The 22,071-nt window shown below is 53.4% G+C and overlaps 9 protein-coding genes across 9 annotated transcripts; 6 read left to right on the top strand and 3 right to left on the bottom strand.

Annotated features, from left to right (window-relative positions):
* Window positions 1-8: 8 nt before the first annotated feature.
* Window positions 9-2,734, top strand: J4E83_000917 (uncharacterized protein; the record flags this gene model as incomplete). The annotated part of the gene is made up of 2 exons (XM_049327874.1): window positions 9-929; window positions 980-2,734. 2 exons carry the CDS (start codon window positions 9-11, stop codon window positions 2,732-2,734), a joined length of 2,676 nt encoding a protein of 891 aa, XP_049192392.1.
* Window positions 2,735-4,237: 1,503 nt separating this feature from the next.
* On the top strand, window positions 4,238-6,557 carry GSY1 (glycogen synthase; the record flags this gene model as incomplete). The annotated part of the gene is made up of 5 exons (XM_049327875.1): window positions 4,238-4,310; window positions 4,361-4,458; window positions 4,508-4,783; window positions 4,835-6,390; window positions 6,443-6,557. The coding sequence occupies 5 exons, from the start codon at window positions 4,238-4,240 to the stop codon at window positions 6,555-6,557; spliced, it is 2,118 nt and encodes a 705-aa protein (XP_049192393.1).
* Window positions 6,558-7,971: 1,414 nt separating this feature from the next.
* On the top strand, window positions 7,972-10,679 carry J4E83_000919 (uncharacterized protein; the record flags this gene model as incomplete). The annotated part of the gene is made up of 4 exons (XM_049327876.1): window positions 7,972-8,071; window positions 8,124-8,244; window positions 8,294-8,327; window positions 8,376-10,679. 4 exons carry the CDS (start codon window positions 7,972-7,974, stop codon window positions 10,677-10,679), a joined length of 2,559 nt encoding a protein of 852 aa, XP_049192394.1.
* Window positions 10,680-11,230: 551 nt separating this feature from the next.
* On the bottom strand, window positions 11,231-12,473 carry J4E83_000920 (uncharacterized protein; the record flags this gene model as incomplete). Its single annotated transcript, XM_049327877.1, has 4 exons — window positions 11,231-11,538; window positions 11,587-12,028; window positions 12,088-12,182; window positions 12,236-12,473. The coding sequence occupies 4 exons, from the start codon at window positions 12,471-12,473 to the stop codon at window positions 11,231-11,233; spliced, it is 1,083 nt and encodes a 360-aa protein (XP_049192395.1).
* A 501-nt stretch (window positions 12,474-12,974) lies between these two features.
* On the top strand, window positions 12,975-14,676 carry J4E83_000921 (uncharacterized protein; the record flags this gene model as incomplete). Its single annotated transcript, XM_049327878.1, has 3 exons — window positions 12,975-13,160; window positions 13,269-13,402; window positions 13,458-14,676. 3 exons carry the CDS (start codon window positions 12,975-12,977, stop codon window positions 14,674-14,676), a joined length of 1,539 nt encoding a protein of 512 aa, XP_049192396.1.
* Window positions 14,677-15,444: 768 nt separating this feature from the next.
* J4E83_000922 (uncharacterized protein) lies at window positions 15,445-16,657 on the top strand (the record flags this gene model as incomplete). The annotated part of the gene is made up of 4 exons (XM_049327879.1): window positions 15,445-15,542; window positions 15,599-15,621; window positions 15,672-16,384; window positions 16,436-16,657. The coding sequence occupies 4 exons, from the start codon at window positions 15,445-15,447 to the stop codon at window positions 16,655-16,657; spliced, it is 1,056 nt and encodes a 351-aa protein (XP_049192397.1).
* A 155-nt stretch (window positions 16,658-16,812) lies between these two features.
* Window positions 16,813-18,534, bottom strand: J4E83_000923 (uncharacterized protein; the record flags this gene model as incomplete). Its single annotated transcript, XM_049327880.1, has 1 exon — window positions 16,813-18,534. The coding sequence occupies one exon, from the start codon at window positions 18,532-18,534 to the stop codon at window positions 16,813-16,815; it is 1,722 nt and encodes a 573-aa protein (XP_049192398.1).
* Window positions 18,535-19,145: 611 nt separating this feature from the next.
* Window positions 19,146-20,900, bottom strand: J4E83_000924 (uncharacterized protein; the record flags this gene model as incomplete). Its single annotated transcript, XM_049327881.1, has 1 exon — window positions 19,146-20,900. The coding sequence occupies one exon, from the start codon at window positions 20,898-20,900 to the stop codon at window positions 19,146-19,148; it is 1,755 nt and encodes a 584-aa protein (XP_049192399.1).
* Window positions 20,901-21,317: 417 nt separating this feature from the next.
* J4E83_000925 (uncharacterized protein) lies at window positions 21,318-22,038 on the top strand (the record flags this gene model as incomplete). Its single annotated transcript, XM_049327882.1, has 3 exons — window positions 21,318-21,522; window positions 21,576-21,826; window positions 21,877-22,038. The coding sequence occupies 3 exons, from the start codon at window positions 21,318-21,320 to the stop codon at window positions 22,036-22,038; spliced, it is 618 nt and encodes a 205-aa protein (XP_049192400.1).
* Between the last annotated feature and the right edge of the window lie 33 nt (window positions 22,039-22,071).

Below are 22,071 nucleotides of genomic sequence, written 5' to 3' on the forward strand. Positions count from 1 at the left end.
TGCCCCCCATGCCCGCCGTGTCCGAGATGCAGCCTCAAAGCGATGCGCCCATCAGCCGGAGCATGAGCCGCTACCACCGCAGACCAACTACCTCGCACGCGACCAGCCCAAACCCCCCACCGCTCCGTTCGAACACCATTCCAAATGCCCCTCCTCCCCTTCCCGCGCAAGTACCGCCCTCCACGCCCTCTACATCCCGGAACCGCGCCGTGAGTTCGCCGTACCAATCGTCGCATTCCGCAAACACCGGCCAGCGTCGGCCCAGGACCGCCAGGACTCGCACGACAGAGGCCTCGCCGCCTGTCTCCAATGCGCCGCGACAGCAGTCGCTCAGAGGCGATGACAGCGCGAGAGAGGTCTTGCAGCGCGAGAAGGAGAGACAGCGACAGCTCAAAGAAAAATATGAGGCAGAGGCGCGCGCACAGAAGCAGGCTAAGCAGGCCGAGCTGGACAGAATCGAGAGGATGCGACACGAAGAGGAAGAAGCTGCGCGCTTAGACGCCCAACGAGAGATGGAAGAAGCCGAGGCCCTGCGTCGGCAAAGGGAAGAGCAAAAGGCCGAACAAGAACGTGGCAGACGATTACAGAAGGCCGAGAACCAGAAAGTCCTCCAACAAAGGGAAGAGGGCGTCCGCAAGGCGAAGCTCGAAGAGAAGGAGCGGCAGGCAACCCTCGCAAAGCTTGAGCAGAAGGGCCGAAAAGCTCCCTCTTCGTCGCCTCCAGTATCGCCACCGCGGCAGCAGGAGACAGGTTTCGGAATGTTCAAGAGGAGAAAGGATGAGGCATTGGGTCTAGATGCCCCTGTGCAACAACCAGCTGCGCCGCAACTAAGTCTCAATCTCGGAGAGGACGAAACTATCAGACCCGGCGGAGGTGGCGTTGTTCTAGGCATCGATGCGCCTACATCCGCCGTAAATGCTGGTGATAGAGTATGTACATCATTCATCAAACACGAACATGCGACTAACAGCCGTGATAGCGCGTTAAAGTCGTGTGCAACGAGAAGCGCATCCTGCTCCCTGTGACTCCAACCACGACTCCTCTCGATCTTATCAAGTCTGCTGCCACGGTGCTCACAGATCCCATTGACGTTCGCACAGCTGTTATTTCCGAGCTCTTCACCAAGGTTAGCATCACACGCCCCCTTCGCAACTACGAGTACGTGCGAGATGTGATGAATTCCTGGGATTACGACAATCAAAACGAACTTACCATCATTGACTCTGATGTCGACGGTATCGACCAAGACAGTCTACTCTCGTACAAAGTCCCAGACACCAGACCAGAGGGCGCTTCGTGCTTTATCCAATACTCATCGAGACCTGGCAAATGGAGTAAACGACTTCTCATCCTTCGTCCAGACGGACAACTAGTCATGGCCAAGAACGAAAAGACCAAGGAAAAGGACCAGGAAAACATCTGCACTCTCACAGACTACGACATCTACTCGGTGACTCAGTCCAAGCTGGCACGGGTGAAACCCCCAAAGAAGATTTGCTACGCTGTCAAGAGTATGCAAAAGTCCAACATCTTTGCGGACGAATCGCAGTATGTTCACTTCTTCTGTACCAACGACCGAAACATCGCGAACACGTTCTATACAGCGTTACAGACTTGGCGGAGCTGGTATCTCAAACACCAAAAGGGCGAGGGTTTGAAGAAGAAGACTCATGCGACACGCAATGTGTCTGGGGCTGCTGAAGCCGCACAGACGTCGTCGCATTCAAGAGGAGAATCAGTTGGGTCGCATTACCAGCTCGGTGCTTTCTCGTCCTTGCTCGATATGGACAGTTTCAACAAGACTCTGGACCAGATTGAAGTTCACAAACCGGGAGAGTTCCCAGACGACAAACCTCTTTCCAAGCTTGATAGCAGGGCAATGCACTCGCGGATGAAGTCGATACGTGTGAAGCAACCACCCCCAGCCGCTTTCAGCAAGAGTGGTCTGGTTGCAGAAAGCACTTCACCGCCGAGTGCCCGCAGTCGAAGTGTTGATCAGCAAGGCGACGAGGCGTTTGCATCGAGCGGCCTTCTGGGACGTAGCTACACGCAACGTCAAGCCGCTCTACAAGCTCGTGAGCCGTCAGGCCCGTTCACAGAAGGGCCATCTCTGCTGAACAACATGGGCCGTGTAGCCCAAGTATCGTCCAACGATTCTGGTCTGAAACGTAATACCTCAGTCCGCAACAATCATCACCGGCGAGCATCCAGCGATCTTCAACGTAGTGCTTCGAAGCGTGTACCTGGCATGCCCGAGCCTTTGGTCGATCTAACACCCCAGTACCGCCCGCCACCGCAGCATCTCAACAAGGGCAAAGGCTACAATCCAGGAGCTGGCGCCGGGCCGTTGGTCGAAAGTGCAACGTCAATCGAGGAGGCTATCAAGATTCCCTCATCAACAGACTGGCGCGCCGGTCGTCCAGGTACATCGCGAGCCGCTGGTGGCCACGAACGTACGCGCTCGCTCAAGGGTCGCGGCGAGCCATTAGCCGCGTATACTCAAAATAACCATCTCGGTGCTCCAGAGGATGACAGTAAGGCGTTTACCGGAGGCGGTTTGCTATCGCAAGCCGGCTACTCGCAGGGGAAGGACATGGTGGGTAGGGGCGTTATGGATGGTAGTAAAGCCAAGGGCCCCATGGTCAACCTCTCGTCGAACAACGAATTCGCACAAGGCAGTTTGCTGAGTGCGCTACCAAACGCTGCTCCGGTCATCGATCGGAGTGGTAAGTAGGGTCGTTTGCTCGACGGGTACCTTTTGCTTGGAGTTCTTTGGGGTTCGTCGTTTTCGTTTGTTGGCTTTGCGCGTTTAGCTCGATATCCATTGCTTTGGCTGCACTTTCCTATGTCGCATGTTACGGCCTGGGTGGTATCTGGTATAATAGATTTATAGAGGCCGTGAGAGAGGAGTAGTCCAATGCTTGTTCTGGACTCTACGACACAAAAGCAAATGCAAAAGATTTCTAGAAGAAGCTTCTTCTGCTCTCCAGCCATCGCGTAGGGTCGTTCGCTGTTCAAGGCTGCGGACATGTTGTATTCGAGACTCTCACTAGTCGAGTGCCATTGTCTAGACCTTGGTGTATCAGGCACTGACTGCATACGAGTCATGTGCCTGCCTAGCAACCCCAACACGATACTGGTAACGGCGATACAGTGCTGCTAGACAATATCGTCCGAGGTGCAATACGACACGGCTCGCAAGGAAAACCTTTTCTTCCGATGAACTCTCCGCAGCGCATCGCACACATGTCACACGGCGCGGCAGTGGCTGTCGTGGGCCCTTCACGTGCTCCTCTCCGCCTCCACCCACGACCCACTAATGGCGCTGTGGAGAGAGTTGGCGTGCTGTCGACTTCTCCCACCGTTCGCGGGAACCCCGCAATTGTCGGCCTTACTGCACTCCGTATGACGGAATACTGCAGCAAGCGGACCTGGTGCAGCGCCTCGGCAGTCGAACGCAGCGCGCAGCTCTTGCATCCAGCTGACCCTTTTGATGTTCTTGATGCGTCTGAAAGCGGACGGGCATAGACAAGCAGACAGGAATAAGCGAGCAGCTCAACGGGCGGCGGGATCGGTCGATGCTCCGCTTCTCATTTCCAAAGGAAACTGTTGAGTTGTTGACTCGCGGCCTTGGCCTCGCCCGTTGCGCTTCAGCCTCAGAATTGGGCGCTGCCCGTGGGGTCGACTCTGGCTTCAAGTGCAGCGCGGCGAGTGTGAACAGCATCGGAGAGACGTGGTGCAGCTGAGACGGGGCGCGTCAAGGCGGCCAGGCTAAATGGCAGTTTAAACGTGAATGGGCAGTAGAAGCCGAGCGCCTACGTCACGGCAGAGTACGCCGGCGGTCCTACGACGATTGATCCGATACCCAAAGAGGAATCCCAACCTCCACCGGGTAGCCAACGCTCGTGCGCCAAACAATAGCGGCCCAGCATTTCTGTCCCCAGGGCGCCTGCAAAACATCTTTCCTCGACTATTAGACAGAGTTTGCTTGCTGCTGCTCTGCTACCACACGTCCAATTGCTCCTGCAGCTCCACCACACCGTGTCCGCCGCCAGCACTTCGTACTCAACCGGGAGTAATCGAACCGCTTGTCTAGCGCGGCCACCTGCAGTAGCTCAACCAAGCACCGAGCTCAAGCTCTCACACTCCCTCGACTTTCCAAGCTTCCTCTTCCCTAGAAAGAGCTCCGATCTTGCCATTGCGCCTTCCCACCATTTCCTCACAGCACCCACCCACAATGGCTGAGACCGGCGCGAGAGACGTGCAGAACCACGTCCTGTTCGAGGTTGCGACCGAAGTCGCAAACAGAGGTAGCTTTCGTCCCAACTTGATGCCCTTCTGCAATGCTAACCAGTCTCAGTCGGCGGTATCTACTCAGTCCTCAAGTCCAAGGCCCAGGTCACCACCGCTGAGTATGGCGCCGCATACACCCTCTTGGGCCCGTGGAACAGAGCTTCGGTAGGCGCAACCCACGGCATCTTGAAACCAAAAATTAACGAGACAACAGGCGGCCGTCGAGGTAGAGCCCATCGAGCCCAAAGACCCGGCGTTGATTGCGACCATGAAGTCTATGGACGACCGTGGCATCAAGATGCTGTACGGACGTTGGTTGATCGACGGTGCCCCACGTGTGCTCCTCTTCGACACTGGTACCGGCTACAGGTGGCTTGACGAGTGGAAGGGCGACCTCTGGTCTTCCACCGGCATTCCTTCGCCGCCTGGTGATTCCGAGACCAACGAGGCCATTGTTTTTGGTTACCTCATTGCGTGGTTCCTAGGCGAGGTAAGTTGAGAATGTGTGCAGTCGCTGCGAGCTGCGCTAACTACTCTCCAGTACGTCTACCACGAGAAGAAGCGAGCCGTCATTGTTCAGTTCCACGAGTGGCTGGCAGGTGTCGCAGTGCCGCTCTGCAAGAAGCGCCGCATCGATGTTACCACCATCTTCACTACCCACGCTACGCTCCTCGGTCGCTACCTCTGCGCCGGCTCGGTCGATTTCTACAACAACCTCCAATATTTCGACGTGGACGCTGAGGCGGGAAAGCGCGGTATTTACCACCGCTACTGCATCGAGCGCGCCGCCACACACGCAGCTGATGTCTTTACCACGGTTTCCCACATCACCGCATACGAGAGCGAGCATCTTCTGAAGCGAAAGCCGGACGGTGTCTTGCCCAACGGTCTGAACGTTAAGAAGTTTTCGGCTACTCACGAGTTCCAAAACTTGCACCAGCAAGCCAAGGTCAAGATCAATGACTTCGTGCGCGGACATTTCTACGGCCACAACGACTTCGACCCTGAGAACACCCTCTACTTCTTCACCGCCGGTCGCTATGAGTACCGCAATAAGGGTGTGGACATGTTCATTGAGTCGTTAGCCCGGCTGAACCATAAGATGAAGAATGAGAACTCGAACATGACAGTCGTCGCTTTCATCATTCTTCCTGCGCAGACGACGTCGCTCTCCGTAGACTCACTAAAGGGACAAGCCGTCATCAAAGCGCTTCACGACAGTGTAAACAACATCGCCGAGAACGTTGCTAAGAAGTTGTTCGAGCGTTCGTTGACCTGGACGGAAGGCTCAGAGCTTCCCGAGGACAAGGACTTGATCACGCCTGCTGATAAGATCTTGCTCCGCCGACGGTTGTTTGCCATGAAGCGTCACAACCTTCCGCCCATCGTTACTCACAACATGGTCAACGATGCCGAAGACCCCGTCCTGAACCAGCTCCGTCGCTGCCAGCTCTTCAACCACCCATCGGATCGCGTCAAGGTTGTGTTCCATCCCGAGTTCTTGAACTCAGCGAACCCTGTCTTGCCATTAGACTACGATGATTTTGTTCGTGGAACTCACCTTGGTGTCTTCTCATCCTACTACGAACCCTGGGGTTACACTCCGGCTGAGTGCACCGTAATGGGTGTTCCTAGCATCACAACCAACCTGTCTGGCTTCGGTTGTTATATGGAGGAACTGATTGAAAATGCCCAGGACTATGGTATTTACATCGTAGACCGAAGGATGAAGGGCGTGGACGACTCAGTCAACCAGCTTGTCGACTACATGTTCGAGTTCACCAAGAAGAGCAAGCGCCAGCGTATCAACCAGCGTAACCGGACCGAGAGACTTAGCGACTTGCTCGACTGGAAGCGCATGGGCTTGGAATATGTCAAGGCCCGACAATTGGCTCTTCGACGCGCATACCCTGCGGCATACGAAGACGATGATGAGCCAGATTTCTTCAGCTCGCAAGACGTCAAAATCTCACGGCCGTTGTCCGAGCCCGGGTCTCCCCGCGATCGTTCGGGCATGATGACGCCCGGTGACTTTGCTTCGCTGCAGGAGGGCCGCGAGGGACTGAGCACCGAGGACTACATTGCGTGGAAGCTCCCGTAAGTGATTATCAGGATGTAACGCGCGATGACAACGCTAACAACTGCACAGTGAAGAAGAAGAGGCTGACGAATTTACCTTCCCGCTAACGCTGAAGACGAAGAGTAAGCCTAATTCAGGCGCCACTACTCCTACTCTCTCTGCTGCACCGAACGGTACTGACTAGCCAACTCTTTTCTGTAGGGTGACGAAGAAACCGAACGAGGAAGAGAAGCAAAGACTTCCAAAATTGCAATGATCTATTCCTTTATGCTTGGCTTGATTTCATACGCATTTACTGCATTGGCGACGACGAATGGACGTACGAGACGGAACAGTGGAGGATATGGATGTCTTGCCTCGGAGCAGGATCAAGTGTATTTTAGGATGTGAATATCAGGGTCCGTTGGTCTGCTCCACATCTTTGCGCGGTCCGAATATGACTATTGTTGATACCGAATATCCGAACCAAGCATGCACACGCGTCGTCTTCTAGAAAACGAGCTCGGCATGCGAAATAAAAGCAAAGCTGACGTGATGGAATCAGCTAGCGAAGCAGGTATAGTTTGGACGTGCCACGACAAGCGTCCAAAGTGCCGAAGTCTCCGTGAATCGACGCACCCAGATAGCCAGAACACCAAACTGTGGCGCAGCAATCGCAGAAGAAATGAGGACAACGAAAGTCCGTGAGTCCGGCGAAACGTGAACTAGCCCTTGTCATTCGCCCCAGTAAAGTAATCAGGCGCACCTTATCAAGGCCAAAGCAAGCATCTTGTCCTGAAACAAAAGTGCATACTCGCCGGTGCCGCGGTATCCTTGGCTGTGGTCGGCGCTGTTGCCATTTCTTGTTGTGTTGGGGTGGTGAGATATCAGCTCGGCCGGCGGACGAACCCCGTATCGCGATATGCGCTGGCGAAGGTAGTCTTTCATGCAAAGTCGATGTCCACACCCACCATATATATTGAGATGTGGAGGGGCACCGTTTATCAAATCCTCAGTTGGGACTGCTCACGCGACGCGGAAGGAAGGATAGCGGGGCGGAGCGGAAGCATCGCAGTGGAGAATAAGCACACGTCCAACGTGCATGCAGATCAAAAAGCACGTTGCACATGTGAACTCTGGTTGCAGCGTAGTGCCATGGCTATGGTGTGGCAGGAAGGCCTTCTCGATTGGATTCCCATGTGCACTACAGGGGTCTGTTAAAACTCCGGTTGCGAATAGCAGGGCTGGGCATTCCGTGGCCTCGATGCCCCTTTAGCGTCATCGCCGCACCTGGCAGCGCGACAAGCCGGCAATCTTTCACAGCGCACCACTCGACTACCGTCCCGCAACGCGACCCATAGTTCACAGCGCCCACCCGAACTAACACTTCGCCCTCTTCTTTCCTCAAATATGCACCACTACGACGGAGCTTTTCTGCGACGCGCTACCGGCTCGGTCCGTTGACGTTCTCTCTGCTTGGGGCGCGCTCGATTAGACTCGAACTTTCAGCTCTTCCTTCCCACTGCCTCTGCTGATCTCACCTCTTTCAACCTGACAAGTCCCGCTCACTGGGTGCCATTCACTCTTTCCCATCGCCTTGGAAGCCCACTGGTGGCAACATGTTCGGCCCATGGCTCGTCATGTTCGCATGGCTGAAGCAGCGCCTCCCGTCCAGTCTCAAGGCCCTCAAGCCACACGCCAACTTTATCACCCTTCACTGTATGCGCACTATAAGAGGGGAGGGACTGAACTGTGGCTGATAGGTTTACAGATTCGTATATCATTGGGTGGGCGCTCATTGGATCCGTCATCATATACGGCAGTGGTCGCATACCCTATGTCGATGCGCTCTTCTTTGCAAGCGGCGCAGCAACACAGAGTGGCTTGAACACGTATGTTAGTCCCTGAGGTATGAGGGCAGTGAACTGACTGCCAGCGCAGAATTGACATAAACACACTGGATCTATATCAACAGGTATGTGATGCGTTTGAAATCTACAAGTCTTTTGCTAACAATAAACAGATAGTCATCTACTTTATCGCCAGCTTATGTACGCCCATCTTCATCCACAGCTCCGTCGTAGTCGTTCGCCTCTATTGGTTCGAAAAGCGTTTCCAGAACATCGTGCTCGAGAGAGGAAACCGGAGCGGTCGGACTCGCACACTTTCTAGGAGGAAGAGTGAGATGAATGCAGCAACAGAACATAATGTTGGACAAGAAGAGCAAGCGGTCGGCGCTCGTGAGATTCGGGTCATGCGTGGATCCAGTGGCCACGCACACGGTGGAACAATCGCGAACGAATACGCCTTCAGTGACGGACTGGACTGGACTGGCAATGGCATACGCCCGAGAAGATCTAGTTCCAGCGAGGACGAAATGCCACCGTTCCGGCCGACGACTCCCGTTCAAACTGCTCCATCTGGCATTGTATGGGCCGACAATCTCAGCACACCTAAGGAAAAGAAACCCAAGGAGTCGCTTGAAGAATCCCCTGGCGGTCGCCTTCCACAATCGAACAAAGAGAAGAGCATCGCTTTCGTAGAAGCGCAGCGGAACCCGACAGCGAGGAACAAGCTTCGTATACCAGGTCCACGCGACTTCGACCAGGGGCTCATCCCAGAGGCTGTCAAAGGAGAAGAAGAATTGGACAGAGTTGCGAGTAGACTATCGCATGAGTCTCATCCCAAGCGAGAGCGTTCAAATTCTGTTCCCCATGCTCTAAACGGAGACGATCGCCCCTTCAGGAATCACATCACCATCGACGTACCGGACCGGCAGCAACGCCCTACCGGGCATTCTGTCTATGACAGAACCAGGACAAATGAGGGCGATGCTAATGTGCCTGCATCGAGCATGCATCTACGTAATAGGTCACGATCAAGAACTTTTACCAGCTTCCTTACCAGGACTAAGACTGAAGAGGAGGACCCGATGCCCTACCTCAGCTGGACACCCACCCTCGGACGCAACTCAAATTTTGTTGATTTGACTGAAGAACAAAGAGAAGAGCTCGGTGGTATCGAATATCGTGCTCTGAAGCTGCTCGCCATGATCCTTATTATATTCTACCTCGGGTGGCACACCATCGGCATTATATGTTTGGCGCCATGGATCAACAACGACGCTCACTACAGTGGTGTCGTGAGAGATTTTGGCGTTGACCCGACTTGGTGGAGCTTTTTTACTTCAGCCTCTCTGTTCAACGATCTGGGATTCACTCTCACTCCAGACTCGATGGTCTCTTTCCAGCTAGCTGTGTGGCCCCTTGTGCTGGGTACCTTCCTGATCATCATCGGAAATACCGGGTTTCCCTGTATGCTTCGGTTCACCATCTGGATGTACTCCCTGATGGTACCCAAGAGCAGTGCCATCTGGGAAGAGCTTCGTTTCCTATTGGATCACCCGCGTCGGTGCTTCACTCTCCTATTCCCAAGCAAGGCAAATTGGTGGCTGTTCTGGATCCTCGTCGTCCTGAACGGTGTCGATCTCATCTTCTTCATCATTCTCGATCTCAACGACCCGACCGTGACCTCGCTATCCGGTGGTCACCGCTTCCTCGCTGGTCTCTTCCAAGCTGCCTCAACGCGTACTGCAGGTTTCGCCGTTGTCAACATCGCTGATCTGCACCCTGCGGTCCAAGTCAGCTACCTCATCATGATGTACATTTCGATCTTCCCCATCGCCATGTCTATCCGCCAGTCGAATGTCTACGAAGAGAAGTCGCTGGGTGTATGGGCCGCAGACGACGAGGACGACACTCAATCTAGCTACCTCTCGCATCATCTGCGTCGCCAACTCTCATTCGACTTGTGGTTCGTCTTCTTGGGTTTCTTCCTCATCGCCATCATCGAAGGCGTGCGGCTCGAGAATACGAACGAATACGCGTTCAGCCTGTTCTCCGTCCTTTTCGAGATTGTCTCTGCGTACGGTACGGTCGGACTGAGTCAGGGATTCCCCGGATTCAACACGTCCTTCTCCGGCCAGTTCAAGACGTTGAGCAAACTCATCATCATCGCCATGCAAATCCGTGGAAGACATCGTGGTCTTCCATATGCTCTCGATCGTGCCATCTTGCTTCCATCGGAAACTCTACACCAGAAAGAGAATGAAGATGCGACGAGACGTGCACGACGTGGTAGCAACGCTATGGATCTCGGTGTCAGCATGAGTATGGATGGCATCACGAGGACAGGCACGGGACTCAGTCGCAAGAGTACGGCGAGTGGCGAGAGAGTGCCACAGAGTAAACCTAAGCAACTCAAGCGCATCATCAGCGGCGCTTTCAGTGCGGGTCCGACGGGCCAATTCAGGGAAAAGAGGACATGATGCGTATCCTTATAGTAACGACTTTGTGGATGTTCAAGGCGCTTTGAGGTTTCGGTATAGCATGGCGTACAGCGGTGTTCGTGGATATATTTGTTCTTTGTTGTTTGATGGGTGGGCTTTAGATCTGATAGCGTTCATGTGTGGGTTGCAATATCCGTGGATGCGGTGATCTTGTTGTAACTGGTATATACGTCCAAGATATAGTACGGACAATGCAGATTTTCATGTTCACTTTGTGGGTTGTTTTGATACTGAAGCTGACTTCGACTCGAACCAACTATCATGCAACATGTGTCGGTCCTCCGAAGAAGTGAAGCTACGAAGTCGTTATACATTTAACATCGTGCTCGTGTGGGAGACCACTTGCGAATTATTGTACTATGACGTAGCCATTGCACGCTTGGATCTCAGCACGCGGGCACAGGCACCGACCCTAAGAAATCGGGCTTGCAGCGCGACAGTCGCGCGAGCGATGGAATGATGCGAGTCGGTGATGTAATGCAACGCTAAGTACCAGCCACCATTCAATTCTACCTACCGGCCGTCGATCTCTATCTCAGACCCAAAGCCTCCCTTCTCCCCCGACTCCCCAAATCCAGATACGGTGCTTCACCCAAGCTGCAGACCCGATCACCCGCTCTGGCCTCTTCGTAATCGTACGTTGCGCAATGCCACGTGCTTCGGTTATCCCAGATAGCCAGATCATTCGGCCGCCACTTGAACCGTACCTGCGCATCGTGGTTCTGCGTCACAAGATTGAACAAGTACGGTAAAATGAGGTCGGATTCGTCCTTCGTGACGCCATTGATGCGTTTCGTGAATCCCTTATTCACGTATACTGATTTCCAGCCGGTTACGGCTGCACGATAAGTCAGCGACTGCAGCGCAAGAGCAACGTCAAACTTACGGTTCGTGCGAATGACCGGATGTGTGGCTGTGAGAGCATCACCTTGGTTCAATGGATTGCCTCTCACATCCTTGCGGAGCGGATTTCCTAGTCGCGCTGCCTCGTCCAGGAAGAACTTCGCATCATGGGTCGCAGTCAGACCCTCCAGGAACGACCGCATGGCAGGAGAGAGGCGATCGTATATTTCGTAGCCAGAAGCCCAGAGCGTATCACCGCCGGTTGCGGGTAAGGTGTGGATTTTCAACATTGCATAGTCCGATGGGACTGGCTCAAATGTGATGTCGCTATGCCAGCCCGCAGATGCAAGGCGAGATACGTCCGAGAGCTGGTGAGTGAGACCGCCACCTTTCTTTTGCTTTTCGCTACTTATGACAGAGATCTGGTCGCCGAGCTCAGATCCCTCTTCGGTAAGAGGATGTACGTGTAAACTTGAGGAAGAAGGCTAATGTGTTGTCAGTTTATCGCTAGAATAGAACCGCCATCGTAGTCAATTGGACATACACAGCCAGATAATTCGGTGATCCGCAGCATCAAGTCTTTCATCTGAGTTGGCGTAACATCTTGATCCCGCAGAAAGACAACGCCGCGTTGTGAGACTGGAACTATAAGTCAGCCATGAGTCCATCAAGCTGCAAACAGAGAGTCGTACCCGTTATTGCCAGATCTTTGATCATAGCATCGCCCCATCGAAGCAGGTCAGTCACTTGGAGACCTTCGAACTCTCTTCCAATGACTGGGGTCAAGTCTTGGTGTCTGAAGCTGTCCAAGGATCCGGAATAGACCAATGGCTCCAACAGTCTCGATCGGGCGCTTGGATGACCACCAATGATGTTTGCATCTCCGTCTTCATGAACGTCTTCCATACGACTGCGCTTAACTGAAGGCATCTTGAAGGCAATGTGGTGCGCGGTTAGTGCAACTTCCGGCTCAAATTCAGCGTTGCAAAACGTTTGCATAGCCTCCAGACCAACAGCTCCGAATGTCTGGAAGTCCAGGACATATTAATCGTTCCCGAAACCAGGGTGACACCACCGCATGCGTGGTAAAGCACGTCATCGGATTAGTTGTACGCTCTGGGTCTAGGCGTGCCGGGCCTAGCCTACATGACCCCGTGAACGCCAAGGCGGATGTCGACAGTAAGACCAATAGGAGATGCATCAACATGCACAACATTGTGCTTTCCCCTCGTTCTTCGGGGCAATTACTACCTCGGTAGGATGGCGACGATGGCGACGGGATGAGCTTGAATTGCGACATGCCATGTCCAAAGTAATAAATAGGAGGCAAGAGAGCATAGTAGGGAATATGCAGTGTCCAGTCTATCACATCTCAGCAATAATCTTCCTTCGTGGCAATTGTGCTGTAGCCGACAATCGCAGCCCTTGACGATGGGCAACGACATAGAAGCATCCCCGCACACCACACGGATCAGTGAAGATGCCAATTCGCTCAAATCATCGGCCCACGTGGGTAGAGAGGAACTTGCGGATATCGTCCCACCCCACGAGACGTACGAAGGCCGGCATCGCTTCGACCCCCAGGCGAGCTGGACGATTGAGGAAGAACGGCGTGTGGTGCGGAAGACGGACCTTCGGCTGCTTACATGGCTCTGCCTCATGATGTTCGGGCTGCAGGGAAGTTCATACATTGTGCTAGCCGAATAGAAATACTGACTATCACAGCTCGATCGTGGAAACATATCGAATGCCCTCGCAGACAATCTCCTGGAAGATCTTGGGTTGACTTCTGATGACTACAACAATGGAACAACAATACAGTTGGTATGCTTTCTGGCTGCGGAATTTCCAGTGCAGTTGTGAGTATGACCGATTATCTTGTTGAAGTCTTTCTCTGACTGTGTTCTTATACAGCCTCACCAAACGCTATGGCTTCAAGTACATTCTCCCAACCATGATGCTTGCCTGGGGAACTGCATCTTGGGGCCAGGCGTGGATGCACGACCGAACTTCCTTTTACCTTGGCCGCGCAGCCATCGGACTTTGCGAAGGTGGTTTCATCCCCGGTGTAATCTTGTTTGCGACCTACTTTTACAAGTCCAAGGAGCTTTCTCTACGCCTGGCGGCCTTCTGGTCAACACTCAACATTGCTCGTGTCATCTCGGCCTTGCTTGCGGCGGGGATTCTGGAGATGCGCGGTGTTGGTGGAAAGCCAGGTTGGTTCTGGTTATTTCTCCTCGAAGGCCTTTTGACGGTCGTCATCGCCATTCTCTCGTACTTGTATCTGCCCACCGCACCGACATCCACCAAGAATGTGCTTTGGCGTCAAGGTTGGTACACTGAGAGGGAAGAAGTCATCATGGTCAATCGTATACTCCGAGACGACCCAGCCAAAGGCCTTACTGCTCTCAAAGAGCCAGCAACGTTCAAAGACATCCGCGCGGCCTGGTCAGATTCCTCCATGTGGGGTCTATACTTCATCGGCCTTGTCGCTTACATCCCTGCTTCGCCGGTGCAAGGATACCTCACTCTCACGCTTAAACGCCTCGGCTTCAGCACCTTCAACAGCAACATGTTGACAATTCCGTCTGCGGCTCTCCAGGTTGTCACTATGCTAGCATTGGCATACTCAAGCGACTACTTCAACGAACGTACTTTCCACTGTATATTCGGCGAGTTCTGGATTATGCCGCTTCTCATCGCGTTGTTGACGCTACCCGATGGTGGCCGTGAATGGGGCCGCTTTTCCTTAATCACGCTGATCTCCGGGTACCCATATTTTCATCCTCTGGTCTCTTCTTGGATATCCGAGAACACTTTCGACGTTAAGAAACGTGCGATTACGGCCGCAACGTACAATGTCATTGTGCAGATTGGGTCTCTGATCAGTTCACAGATCTACCGCAAGTACGATGGCCCGTACTACAAGCAGGGAAACTCCGTTCTTGTGGCTATATGCGCGCTGAGTGTCATTACTTTCCTTGTGCAACGGCAGACTTTGGTCCGCCTCAACAAGAGGAAACAGATACAGTGGGAACAGATGACTTCGGAAGAGAAGGCTCTGTACCAAGCAGACATCATCTCCCGAGAGAAGGATGGCAACAAGCGGTTGGACTTCAGGTTCACACTCTGATCTCGTTGGGAAACGATAGCCGGTGGAATCCACAGACAGCCAATGTCAACATGCATAGCAGCATCACATGGTCTCTTCAATCGATCCGACTACCAACCAATACCCCCTCGCCTTTTAGTTGCACCGAACTATCTGCGACCCGTCGTTGAGATTAACCCGAGGTTGCATTCCAAGTTCGAATTCCAAAGCTCTGATACCCATTATATACCATTTCCAAAGAGACATCATCGGAGAGTATGTCAGTTATACTCCCAATACACTTTGAACCATCCTTTTTCTGTTTTTCCTACACGACGTTGCGTATGATCGCGCGTCGATTGCGCGTATGGTGAGTAAACGTCTCTGCGTCGGCTGCAAAGAGCCGCTTTGTTCAACGAAGACGTCTCTAGCCTGATCCACTTTCCCTACCGCGCCCCGCAATTGCCCAGAACCATCGCATGTCGTGATTGCGGGGATCAATGACGACCTCGGGCATTTCCACGATGTTACGAGTCATTCCGAAACCCTGATTACCAAGGCCGCGGCAGCACAGCGCCCAACTCGCTGCAACTGCCCAACTGAGGTTTTCCGTCCGATACGGCAGGCCACATCGCCGGCATCGCCCTTCATGGAGGACTCGCCGCTTTGAGTGTAGTCAGCAGAATAGTTGAGGGCCTTGGTAGGACCTGTGACTGGAGATGGCGGCTTGTACTTGAGGCACCACCTTACTCCAGCACCCATAAGAAATCACTTGTGAATCCATTACCGAATCGCCCATACGAACGCAAGATGGCTTGGGAAGAACCTCGTAAAACGGGCATGCAGTACCGCCGCCTAGGTAATTCGGGCTTGCATGTATCTGCGCTGGGCCTAGGAGGATGGCTCACGTACGTTCACCCATCTTCTTCTGACCAAACTTGGGCATAGACTTATCAGATTATAGTTTTGGAGGCCACGTCGAAAATGGTATGTTGTGCGTATACGCTTATCAGCCACTCCACTAACGTCTTTATCAGAACTTACATTCTCCATCATGAAGACGGCCTACGATAATGGGATCACCTTCTTCGACACGGCTGAGTCTTATGCCGCAGGCCAGTCCGAGATCATCATGGGCCAGGCCATCAAGAAATTTGCGTGGAACCGCAACGACATTGTGATATCCACAAAACTCAACTGGGGCGGCGCAAATGGCGAAGTGCTGGTCAACAACCACGGTCTCTCGCGCAAACACATCATCGAGGGTCTTCGCGCATCTCTCAAACGCATGGATCTGGAGTATGTCGATATAGTGTATGCGCACCGTCCGGATCGCCTTACACCCATGGAAGAAACAGTTCGCGCATTCAACCATGTCATCGAGCAGAAGGGCTGGGCTTTGTACTGGGGCACTTCAGAATGGTCTGCAGACGAGATCGCAGAGGCTTGCGGGATAGCGAAGCAGTTGGGTCTCATCGCACCGGTAGTGGAGCAGCCACAGTACAACCTGCTCGAGAGGAAGAAGGTGGAGAGTGAGTTCCAGCGCCTGTATACGCGTTTCGGGATCGGGTTGACTACATTTTCGCCGCTGAAGTTTGGGCTGCTTAGCGGAAAGTACAATGATAGTCCGGATGCGCCGCCAGCAGGATCGAGGTTTGCTGAAGGAAAAGATGGGTTTGTAAGTGGAATGCGCGACCGCTATGGAAATGATGAGTGGAGTGGTATGATCGGCGCAGCAAGGAAATTGAAGGTAAATCAAGTCCCCATGCCTCCTTGATGGCATCTAGCTAACTGTGAGCAGCCAATCGCGGACAAGCTGGGTGTCAGCCAGTCGCAGTTGTCGCTTGCGTGGTGCTTGAGGAACCCGCACGTATCTGCGGTGATCACTGGTGCATCAAGGCCAGAGCAGGTGGTGGACAACTGTGCAGCCTTGAAGATTATAGACAAGCTTACGCCAGATGTGATGGCTGAAATCGACGCCGTGGTGGGAAGCGTTCAGCTAGATCCTGCTCGACAAGATTAAAAACACTCGTTAGCTTTTGAATCAAAATCGACCTCCTTCAAAAGTGATGTGAAAGTAAAAATCTCGGCTGATAATGTCCGTATTCTCATCTGAACGCCTGAAATGCTACTAGGTCCGCACGCTATGCAATAACAACTATGGTTCTTCCTACGATCCTAACGTTTCTTGTGTTGGTCATTCTTGACTTCCTTCTCTTGCGGCAAGATCTCGTGGACCTTCATATCTAGTCCAACCCAGAACTTCCTGCCTCGCCACTCTACTGTAACACCTCCCCAGAAGGCGGTGACCCATACTGGTAAAGCGAAAATCTCGCGGCCGAGCCACGCAAATAAGAAGTCTATAAAGTTTCTCCTCGCGCCATCAAGTAGACTAGGTTCACCTGGTGTTTTGTTGCCAAGCAGAGGTTCTAGAACCTCGGTACGGTGGTATGCAGAGGCTGATCGTTGAGGCAAGATGAAGTCAGGGGTGTCGGAGTCGATCTCGACGGTCTTTGCGCAGTGCAGGAGCAGATACTGGACATAGTCTACAAGGCACCATGCGGAGAGGTGTAGAAGCCAGATCAGGAAGAAGGAGGTCCATGTTGGGCTGATGCCGATTCTGTGGAAGAAGGGTAGTGTCGTTAGAGCATATGCGCCATACAGTCCACAAACAATACTTTCTGTTCCTGGCTCCACAAACGTCGCCAACGTCACCGTGAACTTCCGTACTCTTAACCATCGAATGCGACGTTGCAGATAGGCCATAACAGACGTATGACTGATTGGCTGGAAGCAAAAGTCACCGAAGAGCATTGCATGCTTGCCCCAGGCCTCCTTGGTCGTTCCTGGCTCGGGTTTGTAGCCCCGTTCCTCGAAAGCTTGAGGTTGCTTCCACAACACATCACCGATGAGATGGTCCTCGCAGATATTGTCGGAGAAGAAGTCGATACCGGGGGCGCGATTCGGGTTTGATGAGGTGACGTAGTTGAGATGGGAGCGACGGAACATAGTACTTTTGCCCATGATGCAGGGTGCTACAGCGACTGTGTTGATGGCTTGGTAGAATTTGGCATGGGCAGAAGACATGAAAGCTTCGTCGAGACGTCCTCCGCCGCGCTGCAGCAGCTTCCTGATGGTACTGCTGGAGTGATTGCGCGGATCGGAAGACGTGCTTGCCGCGATACTAGTCGACTCAGCTACAGCTTCAGGCTTGCCTCCGAGCAATTCCTTCCTGTCCTGGAGCGAGAGACCTTGCGAGTCGAGATCTACCGTAAGAGGGGTCTGGTGAACGAACTTGTACTTTGTCTTCTTGTTGCCATGCTTGTCCTTTCCAAAACCACATAGCAGGTCCACCAATCGCCCGCAAACGCCCTTGCCGACCCAGACGTTGCAGTCAAGCACCCATACGATGTCGCCCTTGGCCTCCCTGTAGGCGCGACTCATGTTCCTGATCTTCGGATTGGGCCCCAGCGCGTTGTTGTCCTTCAGTAGCAGCGGATCCTCCTCTTCGACCAAGATCTGTACATCGGCATCCGGGAAGTCTTTGCATAGGTGCTCGAGGATCGGGAAGGCAGGATCGGAACGTTCGGGAATGCAGAACACGGTGTTCAGTTTGTCTTTGGGATACGTCTGGCGGAGGGTGGCTGCAAGACACTCGTACAATCGCGGATCGAGGCCTTTGACCGGCCGTATAACGGTGACTTGAGGGACTTCGTGCTCTTCCAATGTTGTGGTACATGTTGCCTGCTGGGGTCTCCTCCAATAGTAGCGGAATAGTTGGACGAAGCCGATGGCACAGACACTCCAAACTATCACCCACCAAATCAAGCAGCCGGTCGCAATGATAGTGCGCGACATGGAGACATCTTGTCCCGTGGCGAGGGTGGGCGCGCGAAGCATGCGCGACAATGTGGTAGGGTCGGAATGAGGGTGGGGTGTTGGCGAATCTCGCAGCGCGGAGGTTGCGGAGAACCAGGAAGCCACGACCGCCAAGACGCAGCACCACTCGACGATGTTCAGGGGTATTGAATAGATGCAGTATCACAGAGACAAGCACAGGAGCAGATGTACTGCGGCTGTTAGAAGCGAAGCAGCTTCTTGTCCTACGATCGTTTGCACATCCGAACGGTCCGACTTCACCGCCAGGGACATCCATGGATCGCGATCGTTTGTTGCGATCAGACTCCCTGCACACCGACAAAGCAGTTTACCCGACAACGATTTCCGTAAATGGCCATCTGTAAATCGATTACTCACTTTAGATTATGGACTCGTTCACTTTTCAGGTTGATCACCTGATGAAGGAAGGTTTATACAATTCGCAGACTTTCTTGACACGGAACATCATATAGCTTGTGCTTGAAATGAAGTCCGCAAGGACATATTAATACATTAAAACACTTCCATGTGAGTAAGGTAAAGATGTGTATCAGCCCCAAAACTTCGTTATACAAAATGAAGCCTTCTTGAAATCGTGTAAAATGCCATATACCGATTGAGCTCAACCTATCTCAAGTTTTTGGCTTCTTGCGCACCAGGCCTGCCGTCAAAGTGTTCACCCCATTTGCAGCGCTTGCATTGGTAATGGGTGTGGGTTCTATCTTTGCCTTTTTCCTGACTGTGCCTTCTCCTAGTATTTGCGCGGACTCTGCAGGCTTTTCTGCGCCGACCGCCGCTTCTGATGGTGTATCGGGTTTCCTCTTCTTTCGCACACCCATGACCATGGTAGGGGTCACACCATTTGTTGCATCCGAGGGTTTTACTGGAGCTACATACTCCTTTGTCCCCTTGACTGTGAAGCTCCATTCGTCCATGCCCCCGAGGACAGCAATCTCCTCTTTCCACTTCCTCGTACTTCGTGCTGCTGCCTTTCGGTTTGCGAAAGTCTGTTGTAAAAGGACCTCATGTGCGCGGTCGTAATTCTTGAGCGAGAAGCAGATGGTGCCACGTGAGGAAGCAGGCCATTTCCAGTACGGATTGTTCTCGGGAAGGTTCTTGGTGGAGCTTGAAGAGACGTTGGACGACGTCGATAAGTTTGAAGAGCTGTTCTTAATCTTTGGCAGGACCAGGGGAATTGGTCCGTACCTAGTTTTGGCCTCTTGTCTGCGTCGACTAGCCTTCTTCCGTTTTGGACTGGGCATATTCTCTTGCGAATCGAGCTGTGAGAACGACTGCGATGCTGATTGTTGCGAAGGCATGTCCTCATCTTCTTCGGGTATCGAAGGCTTGGGTGGTGTTATGACGACCCAGATGAAGCCTACTATACGCCCTGATGAGCACTCTTGTCTGAAAGCCATGAATTCCCAGAACTGGTCAAGTGTCTTAACGCTCTTCCAGTGCCCATTGCTTCTCGAAGGTGTGCCTCCATCTACTACCATAGCATCGGTACCCCGATCAGGAAGTTCTTCGTCCAATTCGTCAAGGAATCTGGCTTTGGGGTCGTCTGGAAAGTGCGGTACAAGGCAGCGCGGTGGAGCGGCAGGGTAGGGAGCGATCTGTAGGAGCGGGTGTGTGGTTACCCAGCGTCGAGGGGTGTTCGGAACGGGGGGTGGAGGGATGTATCGCAGCGTATCGTATGGCTCGAAGCCCGGTATCACCAAGTAGCCTGTGGCCGTGGACTCCGATTGGACTGACGTGCTGTCCGCCTTCGAGCCGTCATCATCAACCAGCCGCTCAGCGAACGGCTTCCGCTCTCCTTCAGCCTTGTACTCCCATATGATGGGATCGAGCACTCTGCACCACCATTTCACCAAGCCCCTGTCATCTAGCACATGCTTGTTCTTATTCTCGATGCTTGCCGGAAACAGGTATTGATCCTGTGCCCTGGCGAAGAGAGACACTACCAGCTTCTTCCCTTCCCTCTGTCGTTCTCGTGCTAGCCAGGATACAAAGGTTCCACAAATGGCCTTCAGAGGTGACGCAGACTGGGCTCGCGGTAATTGTAGTTCGGATATATAGCCTGTCGAGTCGGCTTTGGAGACGAAGATGGTCGTGAGGTTTCGCGTGGTGTAGATCAAGACTTCAATTGCCAATACAAGAAGCTCCTCGGGCAGTTCCGAGGCTGCTGCATCTTTTGGGACTATCGACGCTGCCAAGGTCTGCGATTCGCAGTATGTTCGTTCGGACTTGCCATGGGGCGGCGCGGAGAAGAGGGCGGAGGACTTGGAGGGCGGCGTTGAGTAGTGGTAGAAGGTGATGGGCACATCTTTGGGCAGTTGTTCGGCGAGCAACTCTTTCAGCGGCCTGGAAACCCCAACGCTCGTCATGATGACCCAAGAGAAGCGCAGCAAGGGGAAGCGTCGCGTATCGGGGGGCGCACGATGGGGAGCGGCAGGCGCGACTGGTGCTAGCGTCGTTGCGGTAAGGCGCGATCCGCGTGCCGCAACTTTTCGATGATCCGAAGTGACCTCCGCCAGCAGCATCACGCCCGCCCGCCGCCAATCAAGCCTCTCACACCTCGCTCACCACTTGGGAGTGCCACAATGACTTCCAAACGACCGCTCCGATCACTCGTCTCGACCGCTTCATCGTCACTCCGGCCCGCGCAAATATCCAGAACGTCCTTCGTGCGGTCCTCCGCATGCGCATTTTCGAGCACCACCCCATCGAGGTCCACGGAATATGACGCAGAAGCTACACCAGCCGTCGACAGGCCGCGATGGAAACAGACACCTCCGCGAATGATGGCGCCTCACAGGATACGGCCGAAAGCCAGAGGGGGCGTTTACCAGGTCAATGAGGACCCGAAAAAGCTGGACGATGCGTATATACGCATGTTGGGCCCCGGAGGAGACAAAATACTGGGAGAAGACGTAAAGTGGTTAGCCGTCACACACAAGAGCTTCGACCACGGAAGAAGAGGATTCAACGACCGATTAGCATACTTGGGTATGTGTGCACATTGCAAAGGCGAACAGACGGGAGGCTAACGTAAAGGGCAGGACGGAGGATAGTCGAACTACAAACAACACAGGCGCTCATAAACTCGCCGCAGGAGAATCAATGGCCAAGAGATCCCACTGGTGTACCAATCAGCGACGAGTTTGGACGCAAACCATACCTACATCCCGCCTTGAATGGGCTGCAAGGCCTGACCGACGAGGCCGAGAGTCTGGTCTTGAGCAAGACACGGCTAGCACCGATAGCAGAGCGATACCGTTTGGACAAGGTCACACGGTGGACACCCAAGAGGGTATGCTCGAACTTTTACAACACCCTAGTCCACAGGCTGACGAATTACAGGCGGACAACCTCCAAGGCTCTGGTTTTGAAACTGTCCTCATGACTTCTCTATACGCCATCGTCGGAGCGGTCGCTCTCGAGCGTGGCGGCGAGGTGGCCAACAAGGTTGTGCAAGAAAAGATACTCGCACCGCTTGGCTTCAGCTTCTCGCCCGAATCATGACCTGGACGCAATTCGATTCTGTACAAAACCACT

The sequence above is a fragment of the Alternaria metachromatica genome (assembly GCF_023757995.1).
Source record: "Alternaria metachromatica strain BMP 0045 chromosome Unknown scaffold_2, whole genome shotgun sequence".
NCBI classification, from domain to species: Eukaryota; Fungi; Ascomycota; class Dothideomycetes; order Pleosporales; family Pleosporaceae; genus Alternaria; species Alternaria metachromatica.